Source organism: Scyliorhinus torazame, chromosome 15, assembly GCF_047496885.1.
Source record: "Scyliorhinus torazame isolate Kashiwa2021f chromosome 15, sScyTor2.1, whole genome shotgun sequence".
Classification (NCBI taxonomy): domain Eukaryota; kingdom Metazoa; phylum Chordata; class Chondrichthyes; order Carcharhiniformes; family Scyliorhinidae; genus Scyliorhinus; species Scyliorhinus torazame.
The window spans coordinates 211,879,774-211,906,174 of NC_092721.1; the positions used below are offsets into that span (position 1 = coordinate 211,879,774).

At 53.1% G+C, this 26,401-nt stretch overlaps 1 protein-coding gene across 1 annotated transcript in view; it reads right to left on the bottom strand.

Moving 5' to 3' along the window:
- Positions 1-5,037: 5,037 nt before the first annotated feature.
- rrp8 (ribosomal RNA processing 8) overlaps positions 5,038-26,401 on the bottom strand; it is a 28,091-nt gene continuing 6,727 nt past the window's right edge. Inside the window, exons 2-4 of the mRNA XM_072477561.1 lie at positions 13,224-13,330; positions 12,757-12,853; positions 5,038-5,502 (exon numbers count right to left, since the gene is read on the bottom strand). Coding sequence (XP_072333662.1) covers positions 5,389-5,502; positions 12,757-12,853; positions 13,224-13,279 — 267 coding nt within the window. The 5' untranslated portion in view covers positions 13,280-13,330 and the 3' untranslated portion in view covers positions 5,038-5,388. The remainder of the gene's footprint in view (positions 5,503-12,756; positions 12,854-13,223; positions 13,331-26,401) is intronic.

Below are 26,401 nucleotides of genomic sequence, written 5' to 3' on the forward strand. Positions count from 1 at the left end.
CCGGTACGGACTGCGGGCCACCTTCCCGTACCTAGATAACGTCACCATCTGCCGCCACGATCAGCAGGACCACGACGCAAACCTCCAAAAATTCCTCCATACCGCCAAACTCCTTAACCTCACATACAAAAAGGAGAAATGCGTGTTCCGCACCAACCGCTTAGCCATCCTTGGCTATGTCATGGAAAATGGAGTCCTAGGGCCCGACCCCGACCGCATGCGCCCCTCCTGGAACTCCCTGTTCCCCACTGCCCCAAGGCCCTGAAACGATGCCTGGGGTTTTTCTCCTATTACGCCCAGTGGGTCCCTAACTATGCGGACAAAGCCCGCCCACTCATTCACTCCAGTTTTCCCCCTGACGGCTGAGGCCCGCCAGGCCTTCAACCGCATCAAGGCGGACATCGCCAAGGCCACGATCCGTGCGGTTGACGAGTCCCTCCCCTTTCAGGTGGAGAGCGATGCATCGGACGTAGTTCTGGCCGCCACCCTCAACCAGGCGGGCAGACCCGTGGCCTTCTTCTCCTGCACCCTCCATGCCTCCAAAATTCGGCACTCCTCTTGTGGAAGGTGTGAGACATTGGAGGCATTACCTGGCCGGCAGGAGATTCGCTCTCCTCACCGACCAACGGTCGGTTGCCTTTATGTTTAATAACACACAGCGGGGCAAGATCAAAAATGACAAGATCTTGAGGTGGAGGATCGAGTTCTCCACCTATAATTATGAGATCTTGTATCACCCGGGGAAGCTCAACGAACCCCGTGATGCCCTCGCGGTACATGTGCCAACGCACAAGTGGACCGACTCCGGACTCTCCACTATGACCTCTACCACCCGGAGGTCACCCGGTTCTTCCATTTTGTCAAGGCCCCCAACCTGCCCTACTCCATTGAGGAGGTCAGGACCGTCACCAGAGACTGCCAAGTCTGCGCAGAGTGCAAGCCGCACTTCTACCAGCCAGGTAGAGCACACCTGGTGAAGGCCTCCCGCCCCTCTGAATGCCTCAGTGTGGACTTCAAAGGGCCCCTCCCCTCCACCAACCGCAACACGTACTTTCTGAATGTGGTTGATGAGTACTCCCAGTTCCCTTTCGCCATCCCATGCCCGATTTGACTTCTGCCGTGGTAATCAAAGCCCTCCACCGCATCTTCACTCTGTTCGGTTTTCCCACCTATATCCACAGCGATCGGGGATCCTCCTTCGTGAGCGGTGAGCTGCGTCAGTTCCTGCTCATCAAGGGCATTGCCTCGAGCAGGACGACCAGCTACAACCCCCGGGGAAACGGGCAGGTGGAGAGGGAGAACGGGACGGTTTGGAAGGCCGTCCTGCTGGCCCTGTGGTCTAAAAATGTGGCTACACATAAGAACTAGGAGCAGGAGTCGGCCATCTGGCCCCTCGAGCCTGCTCCACCATTCAATGAGATCATGGCTGATCTTTTGTGGACTCAGCTCCACTTTCCGGCCCGAACACCATAACCCTTAATCCCTTTATTCTTCAAAAAACTATCTTTATCTTAAAAACATTTAATGAAGGAGCCTCAACTGCTTCACTGGGCAAGGAATTCCATAGATTCACAACCCTTTGGGTGAAGAAGTTCCTCCTAAACTCAGTCCTAAATCTACTTCCCCTTATTTTGAGGCTATGCCCCCTAGTTCTGCTTTCACCCGCCAGTGGAAACAACCTGCCCGCATCTATCCTATCTATTCCCTTCATAATTTTATGTTTTTATAAGATCCCCCCCCCGCATCCTTCTAAAATCCTAGGGGTGCACATCTCCAAAAATCTGTTGTGATCCACCCACATCAACGCTACCACCAAGAAAGCACAACAGCGCCTATACTTCCTCAGGAAACTAAGGAAATTCGGCATGTCCACATTGACTCTTACCAACTTTTACAGATGCACCATAGAAAGCATCCTATCGGGCTGCATCACAGCCTGGTATGGCAACTGCTCGGCCCAGGACCGCAAGAAACTTCAGAGTCGTGAACACCGCCCAGTCCATCACACGAACCTGCCTCCCATCCATTGACTCCATCTACACCTCCCGCTGCCTGGGGAAAGCGGGCAGCATAATCAAATATCCCTCCCACCCGGCTTACCCACTCTTCCAACTTCTTCCATCGGGCAGGAGATACAGAAGTCTGAGAACACGCACAAACAGACTCAAAAACAGCTTCCTCCCCACTGTTACCAGACTCCTAAATGACCCTCTTATGGACTGACCTCATTAACACTACACCCTGTCTGCTTCATCCGATGCCGGTGCTTGTGTAGTTACATTGTATATGTTGTGTTGCCCTATTATGTATTTTCTTTTATTCCCTTTTCTTCTCATGTACTTAATGATCTGTTGAGCTGCTCGCAGAAAAATAGTTTTCACTGTACCTCGGTACACGTGACAATAAACAAATCCAATCCAATCGTCACCTTGCAACCATGTTTCTGTAATGGCTATCAGATCGTATATTTATTTCTAATTGAACTGACAGTCGTCAGTTGTTATGAATGCTCTGCTGGTGCAGGTTTGCGTTGGTGCGCTCTGCCCCTGCTTGATATAGTCTGATTATCATCACCCTTATTACCACCTTGCTCTCTTGCCTTATCCTCCCTTAATTTTCCATATCTTTCCTTGCTTGATGACTATTTAGTTTAAAGTTTCCTCTATGGCCCTTGTTATATGACTCACCAGAACTCTGGTCCCAGCAGTTTAGGTGAAGATTGTCCCCACAGTACAATTCCCACTTTCCCCAATACTGGTGCTAGCACCTGATGAATCAAAATCCATTTCTTCCATCTTTAGGTTCTGCATTCAACTCTCTAATCTTATTTGCCCTCCATCAATCTGCCAGTGGCTCAGAGTTCACAACAGAATTACTAATCCTATGAGAAATATTTACTTGTTTGGAGAGTAAGGAGAGACTGGGACTGATCGAGGTCATCAGCATATTTCCCCTGTTGTGACCTCTCTGTATTTCTAGCCCTGGACAGTTTCACTTTAGATTCCAAGGACAAGTCATGCTCAGCTAAAGATTTTTGGGGACAAAATTTTAAGAGTGAATGTGGTGGGCAAAACACATGTAGCACAAGCAATCAGCTGAGAGAGGATTCACGCGACTGATAGCGGAGAGGAAGGCTGTGTGTCGCGAGGAGCGTTTGGTCAGGTTGGACCTGCAGGCATTCAAGCGACATTGTTCAAAAACCTGGGGTCATCTTTACACTATGTTTATGGTTGTTTGTATATGGTTTACTGTTACGGTTATAAAATCACAAATGCTTCAATAAAATATTTTACCAAAGAAAACTTGGGGATCTCCCATTGAAGAGTGAGACGGGAAGAATGTTTTTCTCTTCAGGGGTCACACGGGATCAGGGGTGAACTGGTAAGGTGGATACAGAACTGGCTAGGCCATAGAAGGCAGAGGGTAGCAATGGAGGGATGCTTTTCTCATTGGAGGGCTGTGACCAGTGGTGTTCCACAGGGATCAGTGCTGGGACCTTTGCTCTTTGTAGTATATATAAATGATTTGGAGGAAAATGTAACTGGTCTGATTAGTAAGTTTGCAGACGGCACAAAGGTTGGTGGAATTGCGGATAGCGATGAGGACTGTCTGAGGATACAGCAGGATTTAGATTGTCTGGAGACTTGGGCGGAGAGATGGCAGATGGAGTTTAATCCGGACAAATGTGAGGTAATGCATTTTGGAAGGGCTAATGCAGGTAGGGAATATACAGTGAATGGTAGAACCCTCAAGAGTATTGAAAGTCAAAGAGATCTAGGAGTACAGGTCCACAGGTCATTGAAAGGGGCAACACAGGTAGAGAAGGTAGTCAAGAAGGCATACGGCATGCTTGCCTTCATTGGCCGGGGCATTGAGTATAAGAATTGGCAAGTCATGTTGCAGCTGTATAGAACCTTAGTTAGGCCACACTTGGAGTATAGTGTTCAATTCTGGTCGCCACACTACCAGAAGGATGTGGAGGCTTTAGAGAGGGTGCAGAAGAGATTTACCAGAATGTTGCCTGGTATGGAGGGCATAAGCTATGAGGAGCGATTGAATAAACTCGGTTTGTTCTCACTGGAACGAAGGAGGTTGAGGGGCGACCTGATAGAGGTATACAAAATTATGAGGGGCATAGACAGAGTGGATAGTCAGAGGCTTTTCCCCAGGGTAGAGGGGTCAATTACTAGGGGCCATAGGTTTAAGGTGAGAGGGGCAAAGTTTAGAGTAGATGTACGAGGCAAGTTTTTTACGCAGAGGGTAGTGGGCGCCTGGAACTCACTACCGGAGGAGGTAGTGGAAGCAGGGACGATAGTGACGTTTAAGGGGCATCTTGACAAATATATGAATAGGATGGGAATAGAGGGATACGGACCCAGGAAGTGTAGAAGATTGTAGTTTAGTGGGGCAGCATGGTCGGCACGGGCTTGGAGGGCCGAAGGGCCTGTTCCTGTGCTGTACATTTCTTTGTTCTTTGTCTTTGGGTCAGTTGTCTGTGGAATTTTCTTCCCGAGACAGCCTGGAGCTGCAACATAGTCAAGGCTGAGTATGGGGGGGCGGGGGGGGATTTATTTTTCTCAGTAACACCGGGGGAGATTTGTTCACATTTAAATTCACAGTAATTCGGGCTAAACATGATCTGGGAACTGCTCATATTTCTGACCTTTCCCACGACGTTCTGGCCAACACTTTTTAAAAAATAATATTTTTGCGTACCCAATTATTTTTTTCCAAGGGGCAATTTAGCGCGGCCAATCCACCTACCCTGCACATCTTTGGGTTGTGGGGGTGAAACCCACGCAGACACGGGGAGAATGTGCAAACTCCACACGGACTGTGACCCTGGGCCGGGATCGAACCCGGGTCCTCAGTGCCGTGAGACAGCAGTGCTAACCACTGCGCCCCGCACTGCCCTGGAGATAGACAACTCAACTGTGATAGTGGCTGTTTGAGGGAAAGACCAGCTGTACAGAACCTGCAGTCTGCAGCTAGAGACAGATGACAATACGTTCCTCACCCATTGTTATTTACCTAGTCTTTTAGTGACGTAACATTTTATTTTACAAAAATACAAAAATTTAAATGTCCAAATCATTCAGAAACAGACTGTGGAGAGGCTTCAGCCAAGTTACGCATTCCCGAAGTGACACCCTCATTGATCACCGCCTCTCCCTTACATAATATTCACGTTCAGCCGCCTCGGAGAGGCTATACAACATTTTTAAAAGGCAGCAATATAATCCAGCATGTTTTCTTTTCCACAGTTCAGTTTCGACACAACAATCGGTGGTGAAACGTCCTCTTCCCTAACACTTCATTCACTTGTAACGTCTGCCAGTAATATTCACTCTGCAGCTCCTTCCAGTTTATCCACTCTCTCCAAAGGTCTCAACGCTTTTTGTAAAGGCATGGTTTGAGCTGCAGTTGAGGAAGTTTGTCTTTCCCCTGGAGAGATCGGCTCTTCCTGAAGTCAAACAGATAAAAGTAGTTGTTCGCCGTGTCCTGTTGGAAGGAGCAAGTCATGAGTCTGAGTAAACTTCACAGCATGAAACACCAACTTACTTACACAGCCCGATCATGATCAAGTGGTTTCCCGACTCGCCCCACACTCCACCCCCAGATCCATTTGACACTGAATAATATCTCAAACTCATTTCCCTCTGGAAACCCCTGCTCCAACTATGCAGGGCTCCATTATTCGAGTAACTGCCTATGACCCCCCCACCCGCCTCTTTTCTACGATGACTGACTGTCTTAGGCTCAAACCGCCATTCGTTATCTGAATCCCCCTTTACAGGAAGCCATCCTCTACCTCTCCTCCTCAACAGCTCTCCCCTCTGACCCTTCTCACTCATCTCCCTCAGACTCTCCCTTTCCTCACTCTCCAATTTTGATTACTTAAACAGTGAGTTCTCCCAGTGAGCCAGAGAAGACACAGCCAGAGTGAGGCACAGTGAAGAGTGAGTTTGGGAATTTGAAGCTCGGTGGGAATTGAATCGGTAAGACTTTTCCTTTTTAAATTTCAGGAATTTAAATTAATCTAGAATGTGTGCAGTGAAGATTAACAAGGGGCTGCACCTACCACTCACATAATTGGATGTCAGTTAGCTTAAGCTACTGTGATCTAAAAGCAGGTGGGGAAGAGTCAACTCAGGCCAATTTGAGCCACTTGAACTGACTGCCAGTGAGTTCTCCCAGTGAGCCAGAGAAGACACAGCCAAAGTTAACCGAAGGTTTAAGACATGGCAAGAGATCCCAGACCCGTGTCAAGCTCCTCGTGTGCGATGTGGGAGTTCAGGGACACGTCCACTGACCCTGGCTCCTTCACGTGCAAGAGGTGTGTCCAGCTGCAGCACCTGTTAGACCGCTTGACGGCTCTGGAGCTGCGGATGGACTCACTTTGGAGCATCCACGATGCTGAGGACGTCGTGGATAGCACGTTTAGCGAGTTGGTCACACCACAGATAAAGAATACTGAGGGAGATAGAAAATGGGTGACCAAAAGACAGAGCAAGAGTAGGAAGGCAGTGCAGGTGTCCCCTGCGGTCATCTCCCTGCAAAACAGATATACCGTTTTGGATACTTTTGAGGGAGATGGCTCACCAGGGGAAGGCAGCAGCAGCCAGGTTCATGGCACCGTGGCTGGCTCTGCTGCGCAGGATTCTGGAAGAAGAATGGCAGGGCTCTAGTGATAGGGGACTCAATCGTAAGGGCAATAGACAGGCGGTTCTGCGGACGCAATCGAGACTCCAGGATAGTATGTTGCCTCCCTGGTGCAAGGTTCAAGGATGTCTCGGAGCGGCTGCAGGACATTCTGGGGGGGGGGGGGGGTGAACAACCAGCTGTCGTGGTGCACATAGGCATCAACGATATAGGTACAAAACGGGACGAGGTCCTACAAGCTGAATTCAGGGAGTTGGGAGTTAAACTAAAAAGTAGGACCTCAAAGGTAGTAATCTCAGGATTGCTACCAGTGCCATGAGCTAGTCAGAGCAGGAATGTCAGGATAGACAGGATGAATGCGTGGCTCGCGAGATGGTGCAAGTGGGAGGGATTCACATTCCTGGGGCATTGGAACCGGTTCTGGGGAGGTGGGACCAGTACAAACCGGACGGCCTGTACCTGGGCAGGGCACTAATCCCGAGAGTGGAGGGGGTAGAGTACTCAGCCATTGCGGAGGCAGGAAGGGCCCCAGAGGACTGGAAAGTGTCTAATGTAACACCGCTGTTTAAGAAGGGAGGGAGGCAGAAGACAGGTCATTATAGGCCGGTTAGCCTGACTTCGATCATTGGTAAGATTTTAGAGTCTGTTATTAAAGATGAGATTGCGGAGTACTTGGAAGTGCATGGTAAAATAGGACTGAGTCAGCACGGCTTCGTCAAAGGGAGGTTGTGTCTGACAAATCTGTTAGTTCTTTGAGGAGGTAACAAGCAAGTCAAACAAAGGAGAACCAGTGGACGTGATTTAGTTAGATTTCCAGAAGGCCTTTGGCAAGGTGCCGCAGAGGAGACTGTTCGATAAGTTAAGAGCCCATGGTGTTCAGGGTAAGATCCTGGCATGGATGGAGGATTGGCTGACTGGCAGAAGGCAGAGAGTGGGGATAAAGGGGACTTTTTCAGGATGGCAGCCGGTGACTAGTGGTGTGCCTCGGGTTGGTGCTGGGACCACAACTTTTTACAATACAGGACTTCCGGTTGCGGCTATGCCCGGGTAGGTCGCACGGACGACAACGGACTTTTGGGCCCTTGTACGGAGCTCCAGCGGCACTTGGACGACGATTCCCGGTGTGGGAAGGAAACGGTGAGGATCCCCCAGCGCGGTATGGAGTGGACCAGCAGTGGGGCGATCAAAAAAGCTGCGTTGGAGAAGAGAGGCGAACGGGCTCGAAAAGGCAAGGTGGCGGCCGGCACGGATCAGGCAGCGTGGGCCCAGTGGTCCCGGGAGCAGCAGGAGTTTCTTAGAAGCTGCTTCACCGAGTTAAAAGCGGAGATGTTGGCCCCTATGAAAGCATCTATTGGCAGAAGCTGGAAGACCTTGAAAGCAGGTCGAGGAGGCAAAACCTGCAAATTCTGGGCTCCCTGAAGGCGCGGAGGGGTCAGATGCGAGTGCATTTGTGACCACGATGCTGGGGACGCTGATAGGCGCGGGGGCCTTCCCGCGGCCCCTGGAGCTGGACGGGGCGCACAGAGTCCTGGCAAGGAGGCCGAGGGCGAACGAGCCACCGAGAGCTATGGTGGTGCGGTTCCACCGCTTCGCCGACAGCGAGGGAAGTTCGGGGGGGGGGGGGGAAAGAGTTGCGTGTCGTTGGGAATAGCACCTGAAGTTTGCTTGTTTGTTTGAGCTTTTCTTTCTTGACACACGGGAATAAGGGGGGGCACTCTCTCCCTCACGTGGTTGGGGGGAGAGAGTTTGGAGGCCCGTAGAGGGAGCCAACAGTGGGATTGGAGGTAGAGGCAGGAGCAGCCGGGGTCGGCATGAGTCAGCTGACTTACGGGAGAGTAATGGGGGGAATTGGGGTTAAGTGGATGCTTGATTTGGGAGAGGGGGATCTGCTGGCTGTAGGGGAAGCAACCTTTGGAGTTAAAGGGGGAGTCGGGACGGGGAGCCTCCAGCTGGGGGGCTGGAGTGTGCGGGAGGCGTGGGCACGTGGCTGGCCTAAAATAGGGGATGGTTAGTCGGCGGGTGGGGGGGGTAATCAACCCCCCCCGACCAGGCTGGTCACGTGGAACGTGAGGGGCCTGAATGGGCCGGTCAAGAGGGCTCGTGTGTTCTCGCACTTAAAGGGGCTGAAGGCAGACGTAGCCATGCTACAGGAAACACACCTGAAGCTCGCTGATCAAACCAGGCTGAGGAAGGGATGGGTGGGGCAGGTCTTTCACTCGGGGCTGGATGCGAAGACCGGAGGGTCACAATCTTGGTGAGCAAATGGGTGGCATTTGAGGCGAGGGGTATTGTGGCAGATAAAGGGGGTAGGTATATTATGGTGAGTGGCAGGCTGCCGGGGGCCCAGGTGGTGCTCGTGAACGTGTATGCCCTGAATTGGGACGATGCGGATTTTCTGAAGCGAATGTTGAGTAAAATCCCGGACCTGGAGTCATGCAGTCTGGTAATGGGGGGGGGGGCTTTAACACGGTCCTGGACCCGGCACTGGACCGGTCTAGGTCTAGATCGGGTAAGAGGCCGGCAGCAGCCAAGGCCCTGAGGTGGTTCATGGACCAGATTGGGGGGGGGGGGGGGGGGGGGGAGTGGACCTGTGGAGATTCACTCGGCCAAGGGCGAAGGAGTTTTCTTTCTTCTCCCATGTCCACAAAGTGTACTCGCGGATCGATTTTTTCGTGGTGAGCAGGGCGCTAATCCCGAGAGTGGAGGGGGTAGAATACTCAGCCATTGCGGTCTCGGACCATGCCCCGCACTGGGTGGAGTTGAGGCTGGGGGCAGAGAGAGGCCAACGCCCTCTGTGGAGACTGGACGTAGGACTGTTGTCGGATGAGGAGGTCTGTGGGCGGATTAGGAGGAGTATCCAAATCTATGTGGCGACCAACGATACTGGGGAGGTTTCAGTGAGTGTGGTCTGGGAGGCGCTGAAGGCAGTTATCAGGGAGGAGCTAATTTCTATCAGGGCCCACAGAGAGAAGAGGGATAGGATGGCGAGGGAGAGGTTGTGGGGGAGATACTCAGGGTGGACAGGAGGTATGAGGAGTCCCCCGAGGAGGGGCTGCTAAAGGAGCGCCGGAGCCTGCAGGCGGAGTTTGACTTGCTTACCACAGGGAAAGCAGAGGCTCGGTTGAGGAAGTTACAAGGAGCGGTGTACAAGTATGGGGAGAAGGCAAGCAGGACGCTGGCGCACCAACTGCGGAAGAGAGAGAGAGGCGGCCAGGGAAATTGGGGGAATTAGGGACGGGGGTGGGGGGGTAACACGGTCCTGAGCTCGGAAAGGATCAATGAGGTCTTCAAGGACTTTTATGGTAAATTGTACGAGTCAGAACCCCCGGAGGGGAGGGAAGGGATGAAGCAATTCTTGGACCAACTGAGGTTTCCGAAGGTGGAGGAGGAGCTAGTAGTAGGATTAGGGGCCCCGATAGAGTTGGAGGAATTGGTTGAAGGTTTGGAGGGTATGCAGTCGGGCAAGGCCCCAGGACCGGACGGATATCCTGTAGAATTCTATCGGAAATTCTCAGAGTTGTTGAGCCCGCTCTTGTTGAGAACCTTCAACGAGGCTAAGGAAAGGGGAACCCTTCCCCCGACGATGTAGTGGGCTTTGATTTCGCTCATCCTGAAACGAGATAAGGACCCGTTGCAATGTGGCTCCTACAGGCCGATATTGCTCCTTAATGTAGACGCCAAACTGTTGGCCAAGATCCTGGCCACTAGAATTGAGGACTGTGTCCTGGGGGTGATTAATGAGGGCCAGACGGGGTCTGTCAAGGGCAGGCAGCTGAACACGAATATGCGGAGGCTCCTGAACGTGATCATGACGCCCTCGGAAGGAGGGGAGGCAGAAGTGGTGGCGGCAATGGATGCGGAGAAAGCCTTCGATTGGGTGGAGTGGGAGTACCTGTGGGGAGTGATAGGCAGATTTGGATTTGGCAAGAAATTCATAGGGTGGGGAAAGCCAAGTCTGGGGATAGCGATATTTGGGTATCGGATGATCCGGGAGTACAGGAGCCGAAAGAGGCCGGAGTTCTGGCCTTTGCCTCCTTGGTAGCCCGGAGAAGGCTCTTGTTAATGTGGAGGGATGCGAAAGCCCCAAGTGTGGAGACTTGGGTCAGTGACACGGTTTTGCAAAAATTCTGTGAAATCTTGAATAAAAACAAGTTAAATCAAAAACGTTTCACAATGTACATTAATGATCTGGAAGAAGGAACTGAAGGCACTGTTGCTAAGTTTGCAGATGATACAAAGATCTGTGGAGGGACAGGTAGTATTGAGGAAGCAGGGGGGCTGCAGAAGGACTTGGACAGGCTAGGAGAGTGGGCAATGAAGTGGCAAATGAAATACAATGTGGAAAAGTGTGAGGTTATGCACTTTGGAAGGAGAAATGGAGGCATAGACTATTTTCTAAATGGGGAAATGCTTAGGAAATCAGAAGCACAAAGGGACTCGGGAGTCCTTGTTCACGATTCTCTTAAGGTTAATGTGCAGGTTCAGTCGGCAGTTAGGAAGGCAAATGCAATGTTAGCATTCATGTCGAGCGGGCTGGAATACAAGACCAGGGATGTACTTCTGAGGCTGTATAAGGCTCTGGTCAGACCCAATTTGGAGTGTTCTATGTTCTGTTGTGAGCAGTTTTGGGCCCTGTACCTAGGAAGGATGTGCTGGCCTTGGAAAGGGTCCAGAGGAGGTTCACAAGAATGATCCCTGGAACAAAGAGCTTGTCGTATGAGGAACGTTTGAGGACTCGGGGTCTGTACTCGGAGTTTAGAAGGATGAGGGGGGATCTTATTGAAACTTACAGGATACTGCGAGGCCTGAATAGAGTGGACGTGAAGAGGATGTTTCCACTTGTAGGAGAAACTAGAACCAGAGGACACAGCCTCAGACTAAAGGGACGATCCTTTAAAACAGAGATGAGGAGGAATTTCTTCAGCCAGAGGGTGGTGAATCTGTGGAACTCTTTACCGCAGAAGGCTGTGGAGGTCAAATCATTGAGTGTCTTTAAGACAGAGATAGATAGGTTCTTGATTAATAAGGGGATCGGGGTTATGGGGAGAAGGCAGGATAATGGGGATGAGAAAATACCAGCCATGATTGAATGGCGGAGCAGACTCGATGGGCCGAGTGGCCTAATTCTGCTCCTATGGTCTTAATTTCCTATTGGGGGGGGGGGGGGTGGCACGGTGGCGCAGTGGGTTAGCCATGCAGCCTCACGGCGCCGAGGTCCCAGGTTCAATCCTGGCTCTGGGTCACTGTCGGTGTGGAGTTTGCACATTCACCCCGTGTTTGCGTGGGATTCACCCCCACAACCCAAAAAAAAAGATGTGTAGGGTAGGTGGATTGGCCACGCTAAATTGCCCCTTAATTGGAAAAAATTTAATTGGGTATTCTAAAATTTTTTTTATTTTTTAAAATTCCTACTGGGTTTGACTACAGTTCTACAGGAGGATGCCCAAGGGGGGCACGGTAGCACAGTGGTTAGCACAGTTGCTTCACAGCTCCAGGGTCCCAGGTTCGATTCCCGGCTTGGGTCACTGTCTGTGCGGAGTCTGCATGCTCTCCCAGTGTCTGCGTGGGTTTCCTCCGGGTGCTCCGGTTTCCTCCCACAGTCCAAAGATGTGCAGGTTAGGTGGATTGGCCATGATAAATTGCCCTTAGTGTCCAAAATTGCCCTTAGTATTGGGTGGGGTTACTGGGTTACAGGGATAGGGTGGAGGTGTGGGCTTATGTATGGTGCTCTTTCGAAAGGCCAGTGCAGACTCGATGGGCCGAATGGCCTCCTTCTGCACTGTAAAGTCTATGATATCAATGCCAGATGAGACGGTCAGATACAATGTCTGGCGCCAGTGAAACTAAGCTGGGTCTGAGTCACGGGTACAATTACCCCTGAACTTTAACCCCAGTGAACCTGGGTCCTCCGCCTGGCTACGGGAGATCTGCCAGGAGATGGACGAACATTGCCAGCCCCAGATTGTCGAGGTGCCGGTTCACACCAGTGACCACATTAAAGGGGAGATCCAACGACATAGATCCTCAAGCGTTATTCTTTATACACTCCCATCTCCCCAACAAGTTCAAATAAATTGTAGTTTTAAACATTACCTTTGAAATGATCTTAAAGCCAAGAGATCCCAGGATATTGACGAAACTCCGGACATCTTCAAATCTACTGGCGACTTCAGCGATCATTAGAATCCCCCTGTCAAAGAGCAACAAGGGGTCCGGTAATGAACTCTGACTGTGCTGCACTGTCACACTCGTCTTGGGTCACTTTCCATCCCCGGGGAACTCCAGCCCCCCACCCAGCCCCAAAACCCACTGCGCCTCGAGACGCTCTCTCCCCCCCAGCCCTGAGTCACTTCCCTCCTTACCCCCAGAATACAAAAGGAGCAGTTTGGGATGTCCTGGGATCATGAAAGGCACTAAAGCAATGCAACATATTTAGGAGGTTGACATGAGACGTATGCAGGAGTCATGGGAGAGGCAGGGGTGGATGGGGAAGGTGCAAATGTATCTCAGCAACTTGTGTGTAACTGAAATTGTCGAATGATGCGACCAACAATCCTTACCCCAGTTTGAGGACTCGACTGGCCTCGACCAGGAAATCCAGGAGATTACTGCCCATCAGTGCAAGACAGAAGACCACAACATCAACCGATTCAGCAGCCAGAGGAACCTGAAGGGGCCCAAGCAAACACAACATGATGTCAAAAGGGGATTCAGTCAACAGCATTTCACAGAACGTTAGAACAATACAGGAAGCCATTGAGCCCATTGAATAAGTGTGTGAGGGGCGGTGTGTGAGGGTGCGCAAGGGGGGGGGGGGGGGGGGGTGCACGAGGGGGGGTGCGCGAGGGGGGGGTGTAAGGGACAGCCCATCGAGTTTCTCTGGGACACAGGAGAGTCCCACACCACAATTAATTCCTCCACCATGTTTCAAAAGGACACGTGGCCCACTACAGCCACCATCACCCTCAGCGGCTTTACAGGCCACTCACAGCAGGGACACATCACAGCCCCTGTACCCATTCAAATTGGCAATACAACGACAAAGCACCCCATAGTTTTAGTCGATCTACCCCACACAGCAGAACACATTTTAGGCATAGATTTTATGAATTGCCACAACCTGTCCTTCGATCCAGTCAATCAATGTGTTTGGAGAATGGCAAAATCCGCAAGAGCCCCCGCAACGCTCACAATAGGTGAATACGCCAACAAGATTAGCGCAGTTGGCGAATTCTGGTTTGACCCGACCATGATTAGCACAGACAAGCAGGTTAGGGCAGTTCTGCAGAAGCACAGGACAGCATTCGCGACCCACAAACACGACTGTGGCCGGATGACTGGTTCCGTCCAAATCACAGGACATGACCCTAGACCCCAAAAGCAATACGGATTTCCCCAAGAGGCAGAGGGAGAAATCGCAAAAGTTATCGACAGCTTATTAGAGCAGGGCATACTTATATCAGTAGCCTCCACTAATAATGCCCAGATTTGGCCAGTGAGAAAGCCCGATGGATCATGGCGACTGACCATCGATTACCGGGAACTCAACAAAGTCACCCCAGCAGCAGCCCCCACCGTAGCCACAAGTCCCGAGACCATGCTCAAGCAGAGACTCAACTTACAATACTTTACGGTTTTGGACGTCAGCAATGGATTCTGGTCCATTCCATTGGCAAAAACGTGCCAATACAAATTTGCCTTCACATTTAAAAATCAGCAGTACACGTGGACATGCCTTCCACAAGGATTCCACAACTCCCCCTCCATTTTCCACCGACAGTTGGCAAATGGTCAAGCCACATTTTCTCGCCCCGAATGTCTGGTCCAGTATGTGGACGACCTATTACTGCAGACAGACACCAAGGAAGAGCACATCGAGCTTCTGTCCGAACTCCTGGAACTCCTACAAGAAATTGGATGTAAAGTAGACCCCAAAAAGGCCCAGAGTTTGGAAAACAAAGTGATATATTTGGGTACAATTATCACACATGGTAAACGCGAAATCGAGCACAAAAGAATTGACTCGATTGCCAAATTGACGTGGCAATTACGGATGCTGTGGACTCGTTGAAAAGAGCACTCCCGCACCAGCCTCCCCGAACAGGCGGCGGAATGTGGTGACTAGGGGCTTTTCACAGTAACTTCATTTGAAGCCTACTTGTGACAATAAGCGATTTTCATTCATTTTCATTTCATAGCAGCCCCCGCACTACAAGTTCCAGACCCGCTTTCCCCCCTATGCGATAGAGGTAGCGACCACTGACCGCACCCTTTCGGCTGTGCTCCTCCAGGAACGGCACGAACAGTTAAGGCCCGTGGCTTACGCCTCCAGAGTTTTAGATGCTGTGGAGCAGGAATTTTCGGCCTGTGAAAGGCACCTGCTCGCAGTTTTCTGGGCAGTTCAGTATTTTTCTTACATAATCGGACTGAACCCCATCACAATCCTGACTGAACACCCCCCCACCCAACTTTTATGGACGGACGACTTAAGGACGGTACAGTCAGTCAAATAAGAGCAGCCAGATGGACCCTTCTCATGCAGGGACGGGACATCACTGTTGAAAGGACCAAGACCCACACTTTCTTAGCAGATAACCTACAGTACACAGGCACCCCCCACGAATGTGAAATCATCTCACCGCACCACAACACAGGCCCCATTATTGCGAAAACACCCCCCAGAAAGATAGGTAGTCCAACCCAGAGCCCCAAGCACCCAGACACGTGCGAACCCATAAGGATATATGTGGATGGATCTTCCACAATATTAAAAGGGAAGCGCATTACAACAGGATGCGGCATTTACGTCGAGGACGCGCAGGGACCCGCCCTAGAAGAAATCGCAATAAAACTTCCAGGACACTTAGGCGCGCAGGCGGCAGAACTAGCAGCCGTGGCGTACATTGTAGAACACCCAGATTCCTTCCCCAGCCCAGCAGACATATACTCGGACAGCCTCTATGTCTGCAACAGCCTTACAGAATTCCTACCCCTGTGGAAAGCAAGAGGATTTGTTTCTGCAGACGGAAAACCCCTCCCCTCAGCCCCATTGCTCCGCCACATTTTAGGAAAAGCCCAGGGCAGGACTTTTGGAATAGTTAAAGTTCATAGCCACCACCGTTCCTCCCGCCCTGGAAACGTAAAAGCCGACGCACTGGCAAAAGCAGGTTTCAGGCACGGATATTTTTGGACACCCCCCGAGAGCGCACCAGTGAATGCAGTTCAGGTCTCGCAGACTAATATCGAGGATTTAGTGCAGGCCCAGAAGCAGGATAACAATCTCAGGGAGATTTTGAAAGGAAAATTTACGGCACCTTATGATGGGTTTAAAAATGCACTGACCACACATGACGGTGTGGTGTTAAAAGACACCCTTTATGTGGTTCCTGAACAGACAGGAATCGGCTGATTTGTTTGTTCCATGACAGTGATGGACATCAGGGAATTGATCCCACTACAGCCCACCTCAGGCAGCTCTGTTGGTGGCCAAGTGTAAAAGCAGACGTAACGCACTACGTTGAGAATTGCCTTATCTGTGCCCAGAACAATCTGGACAGATACGCAAAGAAGGCTCAGCTTAGTCACACCCGCCCCGTTAATGGCCCCTGGACTAACCTCCAGATTGATTCTATAGGACCATTGCCCCCTTGCAGGAATGGTTATAAGTATGTACTCGTGGTGATAGACACGTTTACAAAATGGGTAGAGGCATTCTCATCCAAAACGAACACGGCAAAGACCACAGCCAAGATTTTAACCCACCACATCTTTACGAGATGGGGAGTCCCCTGCAGCATTGAATCCGACCAGGGTTCCCATTTTACAGGACGTGTCATGAAGAACGTCCTCACGATATTTGGCATTACCCAAAAATTCCACATCGCATACCACCCCCAGTCAAGTGGTATCGTGGAGCGCATGAATCGGACCCTAAAATCAACCCTCAGAAAAATGGTCCAACAGACCAAAACCACTTGGGATTCAGTCCTCCCTTTTGCGATGATGTTTTTGCGAAACAGTTTCCACATCCACAGGTTACACCCCACGCACCCTCATGACCGGACGCCCCATGAAAGGCACAGAATTTTTATTGGGATTAGATTTGACCAGCCCCGAAGTGACGGCCCTCACACACGAGAAAGCAGTAGAACAACTGGTAGAGAATGTTAAAACGGCTCAGCTAGCAGCCGCGGTACGATTAGGCACACAAAAGAAACAGAGCAAGGCCTGTTTCGATAAGACAGTGCATGCGGCTGAGTTTGAGGTAGGACAGCAAGTCATGCTCTCCATATACAACCCCAGCACATTCCTGTCACCTAAATATTCGGGTCCGTACTCCATTGCGGACAAAGTCAGCCCTTCCATCTACAAAATAAAGTTCCCCAACGGAAAGACTGCGTGGTTCCATATTAACCAGCTTAAGGCATATGGACCACAGTCGAACCACACACACCACGTCATGCTCGACGCAGCAGACCACACCCCGCCCACAGCCAATGTAACCCTACCCCAACACGTCCAGCCCAGCCACGGACTCCACCCCCGAACTCTAGCCTCCGCCCCGGAATGCCCACAGACAGCAGCAGCAGCGACTGTGACTCAGACAATAGCCACAGCATGCCTCCCTACTATCCCCATGCAACAGGACCCACACCAGGCGAATCTGACCACGATTCGAGTGATCCCTTCATGATCACTTTCCTAAACAAACCCCAACACCGACCTACGATTGCGACCCCGACTCCGTCCCCACAGAACTAGACACCACCTTTTGGCACCGCGACAACTCATTCAGGCTCGTCCGGAACAACGAGATGGACCCCAAGTCACATCATGCAGCCCTATCAGCCCTGATACATTCCAGAGTATGGCATCCGGGAAAAGATGACGACTTTGAGTCTGACTCCCAAAGCGAGAACCCCTTTGCGACCCTGTTCGCAACCGATAACTGAGATGTCCAGATGATGTTCTAAAAAGGAACCGCTTGGGAGAAAACGGAGTCCTTTCTGATGGAACCTGCAGCATATTGTTTAATGTTGTTTGTTACTGTTAGTGTTAAATGTTGTACGCAAGATCGGAATTTATTTATTCCCCCGGCCCCACGCCACCACCCTTCTGACGCCCCCTGGCAGTCAGAGAAACTAGTTTGTCCCGGGCGCTAGTTCAGAGGAACTAGTTTGTCCACAGAGACTTGTTAATGTCCCAGACGCCAGTTCAGAGGAACTCGTCTGTCGACAGAAAAACAGACCCCCGTTCGTAACTGCTCTTCTGGTTCGAAGGTAGAACCGATACGGCAACCCCCCACGATGACTAAATTTCTTGCCCGTTCTTGTCGGTTGCTCAGGCAGTGGTGAAACGGCATTGGAACCCGCCCTGCCTGGGAACCACCCCTCTGGTCAGCTACGCTCGGGTAGAGCACACACGGCATTGGTCGCCGTCCTACCCGGGGATTCCATCCAATTCTTACCCGTCGCGGCCCATACGCACCTCATTTCGGCACTTTTGGTTCAAAAAGTTTTGTTTGTTTCAGGCGACCCTTAGGTTGCCAACCCTGTGCTATTTACATCCTCAAACATTTGGGTGGTAAATCGCACAGCCTGCGAGACGGCTCGCACTGGTTCAGGATTTTTAAGTGTGTCTTGTCCGGAATATTCGTTTTGTTTTTTAAATGGAGTCACACATGGTGACAAATTGTAAAGGGAGAATTGGCACTGAAGGAGAGACATACTAACGTACGAGATATTAAACCAAGATAGTAACAGACACTATGCTTGATCCCACAGAACCCCAGAAGCTCCAGCGAAGAGAAGAGAAGAGAAAGCAGAAGAACCAGGAGGACATCCTCCGTGTTGCTCATCACCCTAATGATCATTTGGTTGCGCGCAAACGCGAACCCCCTGACCCCAACCCCCCCACCCCCACCCCCAGCTGTTAATGATTCACTTCCCCACAGTACCCAGAGCCCAGTCACAAGCGACACCATGCCATCTTGGTGTGACAGGTTTATAACCTGGTACTCCCTGTCCTACGTGATCGAATCCCTATTGGTATTGGCGATACTCTGCTGCATCGTGCAGACTATTCGCCTGAGGAAATGGAGGAGAGCCTACCGCGCTCGCACCCCGGGAGATAGGATCAGATCCCCTATTTTCGGTTATGACCAGACCCCCGCGATCTATAATAAAGGACATTCGTTTGCGTTCCTTTTTGTGAATAAAGAAATGTTTCATGAGCGATTGTACAATCCTGAGCTTGACTGCCAAGCCAGGAAAACTGTGAATAATGCTGCTATGATTTTGTTTGTATCATTAAGGCAGTTAGTATGATTGAATGTTTGAGTGTAGTTTATTGAGGACAGTTCTTATTTTGTAATGCATGTCCCTGTTTTGACATAGCGCCACTTAGAATGTTAGTTAAAATTTCTTGCATAGTTATTTCATAGAATTTACAGTGTAGAAGGAGGCCATTCGGCCCATCGAGTCTGTACAGGCTCTTGGAAAGAGCACCCTACCCAAGGTCCACACCACCACCCTATCCCCACAACCCAGTAACCCCACCCACCACTAAGGGCAATTGTGGACACTAAGGGCAATTTATCATGGCCAATCCACCGAACCTGCACATCTTTGGACTGTGGGAGGAAACCGGAGCACCCGGAGGAAACCCACGCACACACGGGGAGGATGTGCAGACTCCGCACAGACAGTGACCCAAGCCGGGAATCGAACCTGGGACCCTGGAGCTGTGAAGCAATTGTGCTATCCACAATGCTACCGTGCTGCCCACAAATGGCCAGTTATGGCCTGTGTAGAGGCCATAGAAGAGTGCTCGCCGGGTCAGGGAATGAAGACAACGCAGTTATGTGATCCTTCACGCTTCGCGTTAGGATCACAAGGAGGGTGTGTAGCCACCTGAGTTGGCCACTTCCCGACTTAAAATGGAGAACCGCAAAGGCTGAAGGGAAATTCAGCCAACACAGGCAAAAACCAGCAGGTGCAAGTTTACTGTGTATTAGACTCTGCAGAAACCCAGACAGCATCGATACAAGCAGCCATCTACATAGGAATGAGCGATCCCCGGGAACAATCGAAACATTTTAAGGTAAACAAGGCCAAGCCAGACTCCTCGGCGCCAGTAGGAGCCAAGACAAAAGAGGTTAACGGACACTTAAAGACCGCCCAACGATCAGGAACGAAGTCCAATCACATGAAATCAGGTACGGGGTCCGCCCCGAAGGGAGAGAAGCCCCTGGGGACTATAAAGTAAAGCCCCCAAGTTCAAATCGTCCTTCTTGACAGCGTCACTCAGCAACGCGAAGCAACCCGAGAGTGAACTGTCCAGCGGCTGCCAAGAAAGTAAGTCTCAAGTCAACGTTCGCTACGAGATGGGCGCTCCTAGCTACCAGTCCATACCAGCTTTTGAATCCTGCAGACTCAGAACCTGAAAGAAAGGCATTTTGTTCCCCTGCCCTGGTGGGCCAGTACGAAGCTAAGTATAGGCCTGTTAGTTATAGAAATAGCCTAGAAAGTAGAGTTGATGCATGAGTAGCGATTTACTGTGTATAATGAATGTGTTTTGATTTGAATCTTACTAATTGGTGTGTTGAGTTATTGATCATTACTTGAACTTGAACCTTGTGGCGGTATCATAAAGATACCTGGCGACTCTAGAGCAAAGGTTATAAAACAGAGCCAATTGAACCAGCCAAAAGTTAGCAACAAGGTGGAGGTGGAGGAGATGATGGTAGAGAAGGAGGTGGAGGTGGTGGTGGTGGAGATGGAGGTGGTGGTGGTGGAGATGGAGGTGGAGGAGATGGAGGTGGTGGAGATGGAGGTGGTGGAGATGGAGGTGGAGGTGGTGGAGATGGAGGTGGAGGTGGTGGAGATGGAGGTGGTGGAGATGGAGGTGGTGGAGATGGAGGTGGTGGAGATGGAGGTGGTGGTGGTTGAGGTGGAGGTGGAGGAGGTGGAGGAGATGGAGGTGGTGGAGGTGGTGGAGGTGGAGGTGGTGGAGATGGAGGTGGAGGAGGTGGAGGAGATGGAGGTGGAGGAGATGGAGGTGGAGGAGATGGAGGTGGAGGAGGTGGAGGTGGAGGAGGTGGAGGTGGAGGAGGTGGAGGAGATGGAGGTGGAGGAGATGGAGGTGGAGGAGATGGAGGTGGAGGAGATGGAGGTGGAGGAGATGGAGGTGGAGGAGATGGAGGTGGAGGAGATGGAGGTGGAGGAGATGGAGGTGGAGGAGGTGGAGGAGATGGAGGTGGAGGAGGTGGAGGTGGTGGAGGTGGAGGTGGTGGAGATGGAGGTGGAGGAGATGGAGGTGGAGGAGGTGGAGGAGATGGAGGTGGTGGCGATGGAGGTGGTGGCGATGGAGGTGGTGGCGATGGAGGTGGTGGAGATGGAGGTGGTGGAGATGGAGGTGGTGGAGATGGAGGTGGTGGAGATGGAGGTGGTGGAGATGGAGGTGGTGGAGATGGAGGTGGTGGAGGTGGAGGAGGTGGAGGTGGTGGAGGTGGAGGTGGTGGAGGTGGAGGAGATGGAGGTGGAGGAGATGGAGGTGGAGGAGATGGAGGTGGAGGAGATGGAGGTGGAGGAGGTGGAGGAGATGGAGGTGGAGGAGATGGAGGTGGAGGAGATGGAGGTGGAGGAGATGGAGGTGGAGGAGATGGAGGTGGTGGAGATGGAGGTGGTGGAGATGGAGGTGGTGGAGATGGAGGTGGTGGAGATGGAGGTGGTGGAGATGGAGGTGGTGGAGATGGAGGTGGTGGAGATGGAGGTGGAGGAGATGGAGGTGTTGGAGATGGAGGTGGTGGAGATGGAGGTGGTGGAGATGGAGGTGGTGGAGATGGAGGTGGAAGGGGTGGAGGAGATGGAGGTGGAGGAGATGGAGGTGGAGGAGATGGAGGTGGAGGAGATGGAGGTGGTGGAGATGGAGGTGGTGGAGATGGAGGTGGAGATGGAGGTGGAGGAGATGGAGGTGGAGGAGATGGAGGTGGAGGAGATGGAGGTGGAGGAGATGGAGGTGGAGGAGATGGAGGTGGAGGAGATGGAGGTGGAGGAGATGGAGGTGGAGGAGATGGAGGTGGAGGAGATGGAGGTGGAGATGGAGGTGGAGGAGATGGAGGTGGAGGAGATGGAGGTGGAGGAGATGGAGGTGGAGGAGATGGAGGTGGAGGAGATGGAGGTGGAGGAGATGGAGGTGGAGGAGATGGAGGTGGAGGAGATGGAGGAGAGGGGGGTGGAGGAGAGGGAGGTGGAGGAGAGGGAGGTGGAGGAGATGGAGGTGGAGGAGATGGAGGTGGAGGAGATGGAGGTGGAGGAGATGGAGGTGGAGGAGATGGAGGTGGAGGAGATGGAGGTGGAGGAGATGGAGGTGGAGGTGGAGGAGATGGAGGTGGAGGAGATGGAGGTGGAGGAGATGGAGGTGGAGGAGATGGAGGTGGAGGAGATGGAGGTGGAGGAGATGGAGGTGGAGGTGGAGGAGATGGAGGTGAAGGAGATGGAGGTGGAGGAGATGGAGGTGGAGGAGATGGAGGTGGAGGAGATGGAGGTGGTGATGGAGGTGGAGGAGATGGAGGTGGAGGAGATGGAGGAGATGGAGGTGGAGGAGATGGAGGTGGAGGAGATGGAGGTGGAGGAGATGGAGGTGGAGGAGATGGAGGAGAGGGAGGTGGAGGAGAGGGAGGTGGAGGAGATGGAGGTGGAGGAGATGGAGGTGGAGGAGATGGAGGTGGAGGAGATGGAGGTGGAGGAGATGGAGGTGGAGGAGATGGAGGTGGAAGAGATGGAGGTGGAAGAGATGGAGGTGGAGGAGATGGAGGTGGAGGAGATGGAGGTGGAGGAGATGGAGGTGGAGGAGATGGAGGTGGAGGAGATGGAGGTGGAGGAGATGGAGGTGGAGGAGATGGAGGAGATGGAGGTGGAGGAGATGGAGGAGATGGAGGTGGAGGAGATGGAGGTGGAGGAGGTGGAGGTGGAGGAGATGGAGGTGGAGGAGATGGAGGTGGAGGAGATGGAGGTGGTGGAGATGGAGGTGGTGGAGATGGAGGTGGTGGAGATGGAGGTGGAGGAGATGGAGGTGGAGGAGATGGAGGTGGTGGAGATGGAGGTGGTGGAGATGGAGGTGGTGGAGATGGAGGTGGTGGAGATGGAGGTGGTGGAGATGGAGGTGGTGGAGATGGAGATGGTGGAGATGGAGGTGGTGGAGATGGAGGTGGTGGAGATGGAGGTGGTGGAGATGGAGGTGGTGGAGATGGAGGAGGTGGAGATGGAGGAGGTGGAGATGGAGGAGGTGGAGATGGAGATGGAGATGGAGGAGGTGGAGATGGAGGAGATGGAGGTGGTGGAGATGGAGGTGGTGGAGATGGAGGTGGAAGAGATGGAGGTGGAGGAGATGGAGGTGGAGGAGATGGAGGTGGAGGAGATGGAGGTGGAGGAGATGGAGGTGGTGGAGATGGAGGTGGAGGTGGTGGAGATGGAGGTGGTGGAGGTGGAGGAGATGGAGGTGGTGGAGGTGGAGGAGATGGAGGTGGAGGAGGTGGAGGTGGAGGAGGTGGAGGTGGAGGAGATGGAGGTTGAGGAGATGGAGGTGGAGGAGATGGAGGTGGAGGAGATGGAGGTGGAGGAGGTGGAGGTGGAGGAGGTGGAGGAGATGGAGGTGGAGGAGATGGAGGTGGAGGAGATGGAGGTGGAGGAGATGGAGGTGGAGGAGATGGAGGTGGAGGAGATGGAGGTGGAGGTGGTGGAGATGGAGGTGGTGGAGGTGGAGGAGATGGAGGTGGAGGAGATGGAGGAGATGGAGGTGGAGGAGATGGAGGTGGAGGAGATGGAGGTGGAGGAGATGGAGGTGGAGGAGATGGAGGTGGAGGAGATGGAGGTGGAGGAGATGGAGGTGGAGGAGATGGAGGTGGAGGTGGTGGAGGCGGAGGTGGTGGAGGCGGAGGAGATGGAGGCGGAGGAGATGGAGGCGGAGGAGATGGAGGCGGAGGAGATGGAGGCGGAGGAGATGGAGGCGGAGGAGATGGAGGCGGAGGAGATGGAGGAGAGGGAGGTGGAGGAGAGGGAGGTGGAGGAGAGGGAGGTGGAGGAGAGGGAGGTGGAGGAGAGGGAGGTGGAGGAGAGGGAGGTGGAGGAGATGGAGGTGGAGGAGATGGAGGTGGAGGAGATGGAGGTGGAGGAGATGGAGGTGGAGGAGATGGAGGTGGAGGAGATGGAGGTGGAGGAGATGGAGGTGGAGGAGATGGAGGTGGAGGAGATGGAGGTGGTGGAGGTGGAGGTGGAGGAGGTGGAGGTGGAGGAGATGGAGGTGGAGGAGATGGAGGTGGAGGAGATGGAGGTGGAGGAGATGGAGGTGGAGGAGGTGGAGGAGATGGAGGTGGAGGAGATGGAGCTGGAGGTGGTGGAGGTGGAGGAGATGGAGGTGGAGGAGATGGAGGTGGGGGAGATGGAGGTGGGGGAGATGGAGGTGGGGGAGATGGAGGTGGGGGAGATGGAGGTGGAGGAGATGGAGGTGGAGGAGATGGAGGTGGTGGAGATGGAGGTGGAGGAGATGGAGGTGGAGGAGATGGAGGTGGAGGAGGTGGAGGTGGAGGAGGTGGAGGAGATGGAGGTGGAGGAGATGGAGGTGGAGGAGATGGAGGTGGAGGAGATGGAGGTGGAGGAGATGGAGGAGAGGGAGGTGGAGGAGATGGAGGTGGAGGAGATGGAGGTGGAGGAGATGGAGGTGGAGGAGATGGAGGTGGAGGAGATGGAGGTGGAGGAGATGGAGGTGGAGGAGATGGAGGTGGAGGAGATGGAGGTGGTGATGGAGGTGGAGGAGATGGAGGTGGAGGAGATGGAGGTGGAGGAGATGGAGGTGGAGGAGATGGAGGTGGAGGAGATGGAGGTGGAGGAGATGGAGGTGGAGGAGATGGAGGTGGAGGAGATGGAGGTGGAGGAGGTGGAGGTGGAGGAGGTGGAGGTGGAGGAGATGGAGGTGGAGGAGATGGAGGTGGAGGAGATGGAGGTGGAGGAGATGGAGGTGGAGGAGATGGAGATGGAGGTGGAGGAGATGGAGGTGGAGGAGATGGAGGTGGAGGAGATGGAGGTGGAGGAGATGGAGGTGGAGGAGATGGAGGTGGAGGAGATGGAGGTGGAGGAGATGGAGGTGGAGGAGATGGAGGTGGAGGAGATGGAGGTGGAGGAGGTGGAGGTGGAGGAGATGGAGGTGGAGGAGATGGAGGTGGAGGAGATGGAGGTGGAGGAGATGGAGGTGGAGGAGATGGAGGTGGAGGAGATGGAGGTGGAGGAGATGGAGGTGGAGGAGATGGAGGTGGAGGAGATGGAGGAGGTGGAGATGGAGGTGGTGGAGATGGAGGTGGTGGAGATGGAGGTGGAGGAGATGGAGGTGGTGGAGATGGAGGTGGTGGAGATGGAGGTGGTGGAGATGGAGGTGGTGGAGATGGAGGTGGTGGAGATGGAGGAGGTGGAGATGGAGGTGGTGGAGATGGAGGTGGTGGAGATGGAGGTGGTGGAGATGGAGGTGGAAGAGATGGAGGTGGAAGAGATGGAAGTGGAGGAGATGGAGGTGGAGGAGATGGAGGTGGAGGAGATGGAGGTGGAGGAGATGGAGGTGGTGGAGATGGAGGAGATGGAGGTGGTGGAGATGGAGGTGGTGGAGGTGGAGGAGATGGAGGTGGAGGAGATGGAGGTGGAGGAGATGGAGGTGGAGGAGATGGAGGTGGAGGAGGTGGAGGAGATGGAGGTGGAGGAGGTGGAGATGGAGGTGGTGGAGATGGAGGTGGTGGAGATGGAGGTGGTGGAGATGGAGGTGGAAGAGATGGAGGTGGAAGAGATGGAGGTGGAAGAGATGGAGGTGGAGGAGATGGAGGTGGAGGAGATGGAGGTGGAGGAGATGGAGGTGGAGGAGATGGAGGTGGAGGAGATGGAGGTGGTGGAGATGGAGGAGGTGGAGGTGGTGGAGATGGAGGTGGTGGAGGTGGAGGAGATGGAGGAGATGGAGGTGGAGGAGATGGAGGTGGAGGAGGTGGAGGAGATGGAGGAGATGGAGGAGATGGAGGTGGAGGAGATGGAGGCGGTGGAGATGGAGGCGGAGGTGGTGGAGATGGAGGTGGTGGAGGAGATGGAGGTGGAGGAGATGGAGGTGGAGGAGGTGGAGGTGGAGGAGGTGGAGGTGGAGGAGACGGAGGTGGAGGAGACGGAGGTGGAGGAGACGGAGGTGGAGGAGACGGAGGTGGAGGAGACGGAGGTGGAGGAGATGGAGGTGGAGGAGATGGAGGTGGAGGAGATGGAGGTGGAGGAGATGGAGGAGAGGGAGGTGGAGGAGAGGGAGGTGGAGGAGACGGAGGTGGAGGAGATGGAGGTGGAGGAGATGGAGGTGGAGGAGATGGAGGTGGTGGAGATGGAGGTGGAGGAGATGGAGGTGGAGGAGATGGAGGTGGTGGAGATGGAGGTGGAGGAGATGGAGGTGGAGGAGATGGAGGTGGAGGAGATGGAGGTGGAGGAGATGGAGGTGGAGGAGATGGAGGTGGAGGAGATGGAGGTGGAGGAGATGGAGGTGGAGGAGATGGAGGTGGAGGAGATGGAGGTGGAGGAGATGGAGGTGGAGGAGATGGAGGTGGAGGAGATGGAGGTGGAGGAGATGGAGGTGGAGGAGATGGAGGTGGAGGAGATGGAGGTGGAGGAGATGGAGGTGGAGGAGGAGGAGATGGAGGTGGTGGAGATGGAGGTGGAGGAGATGGAGG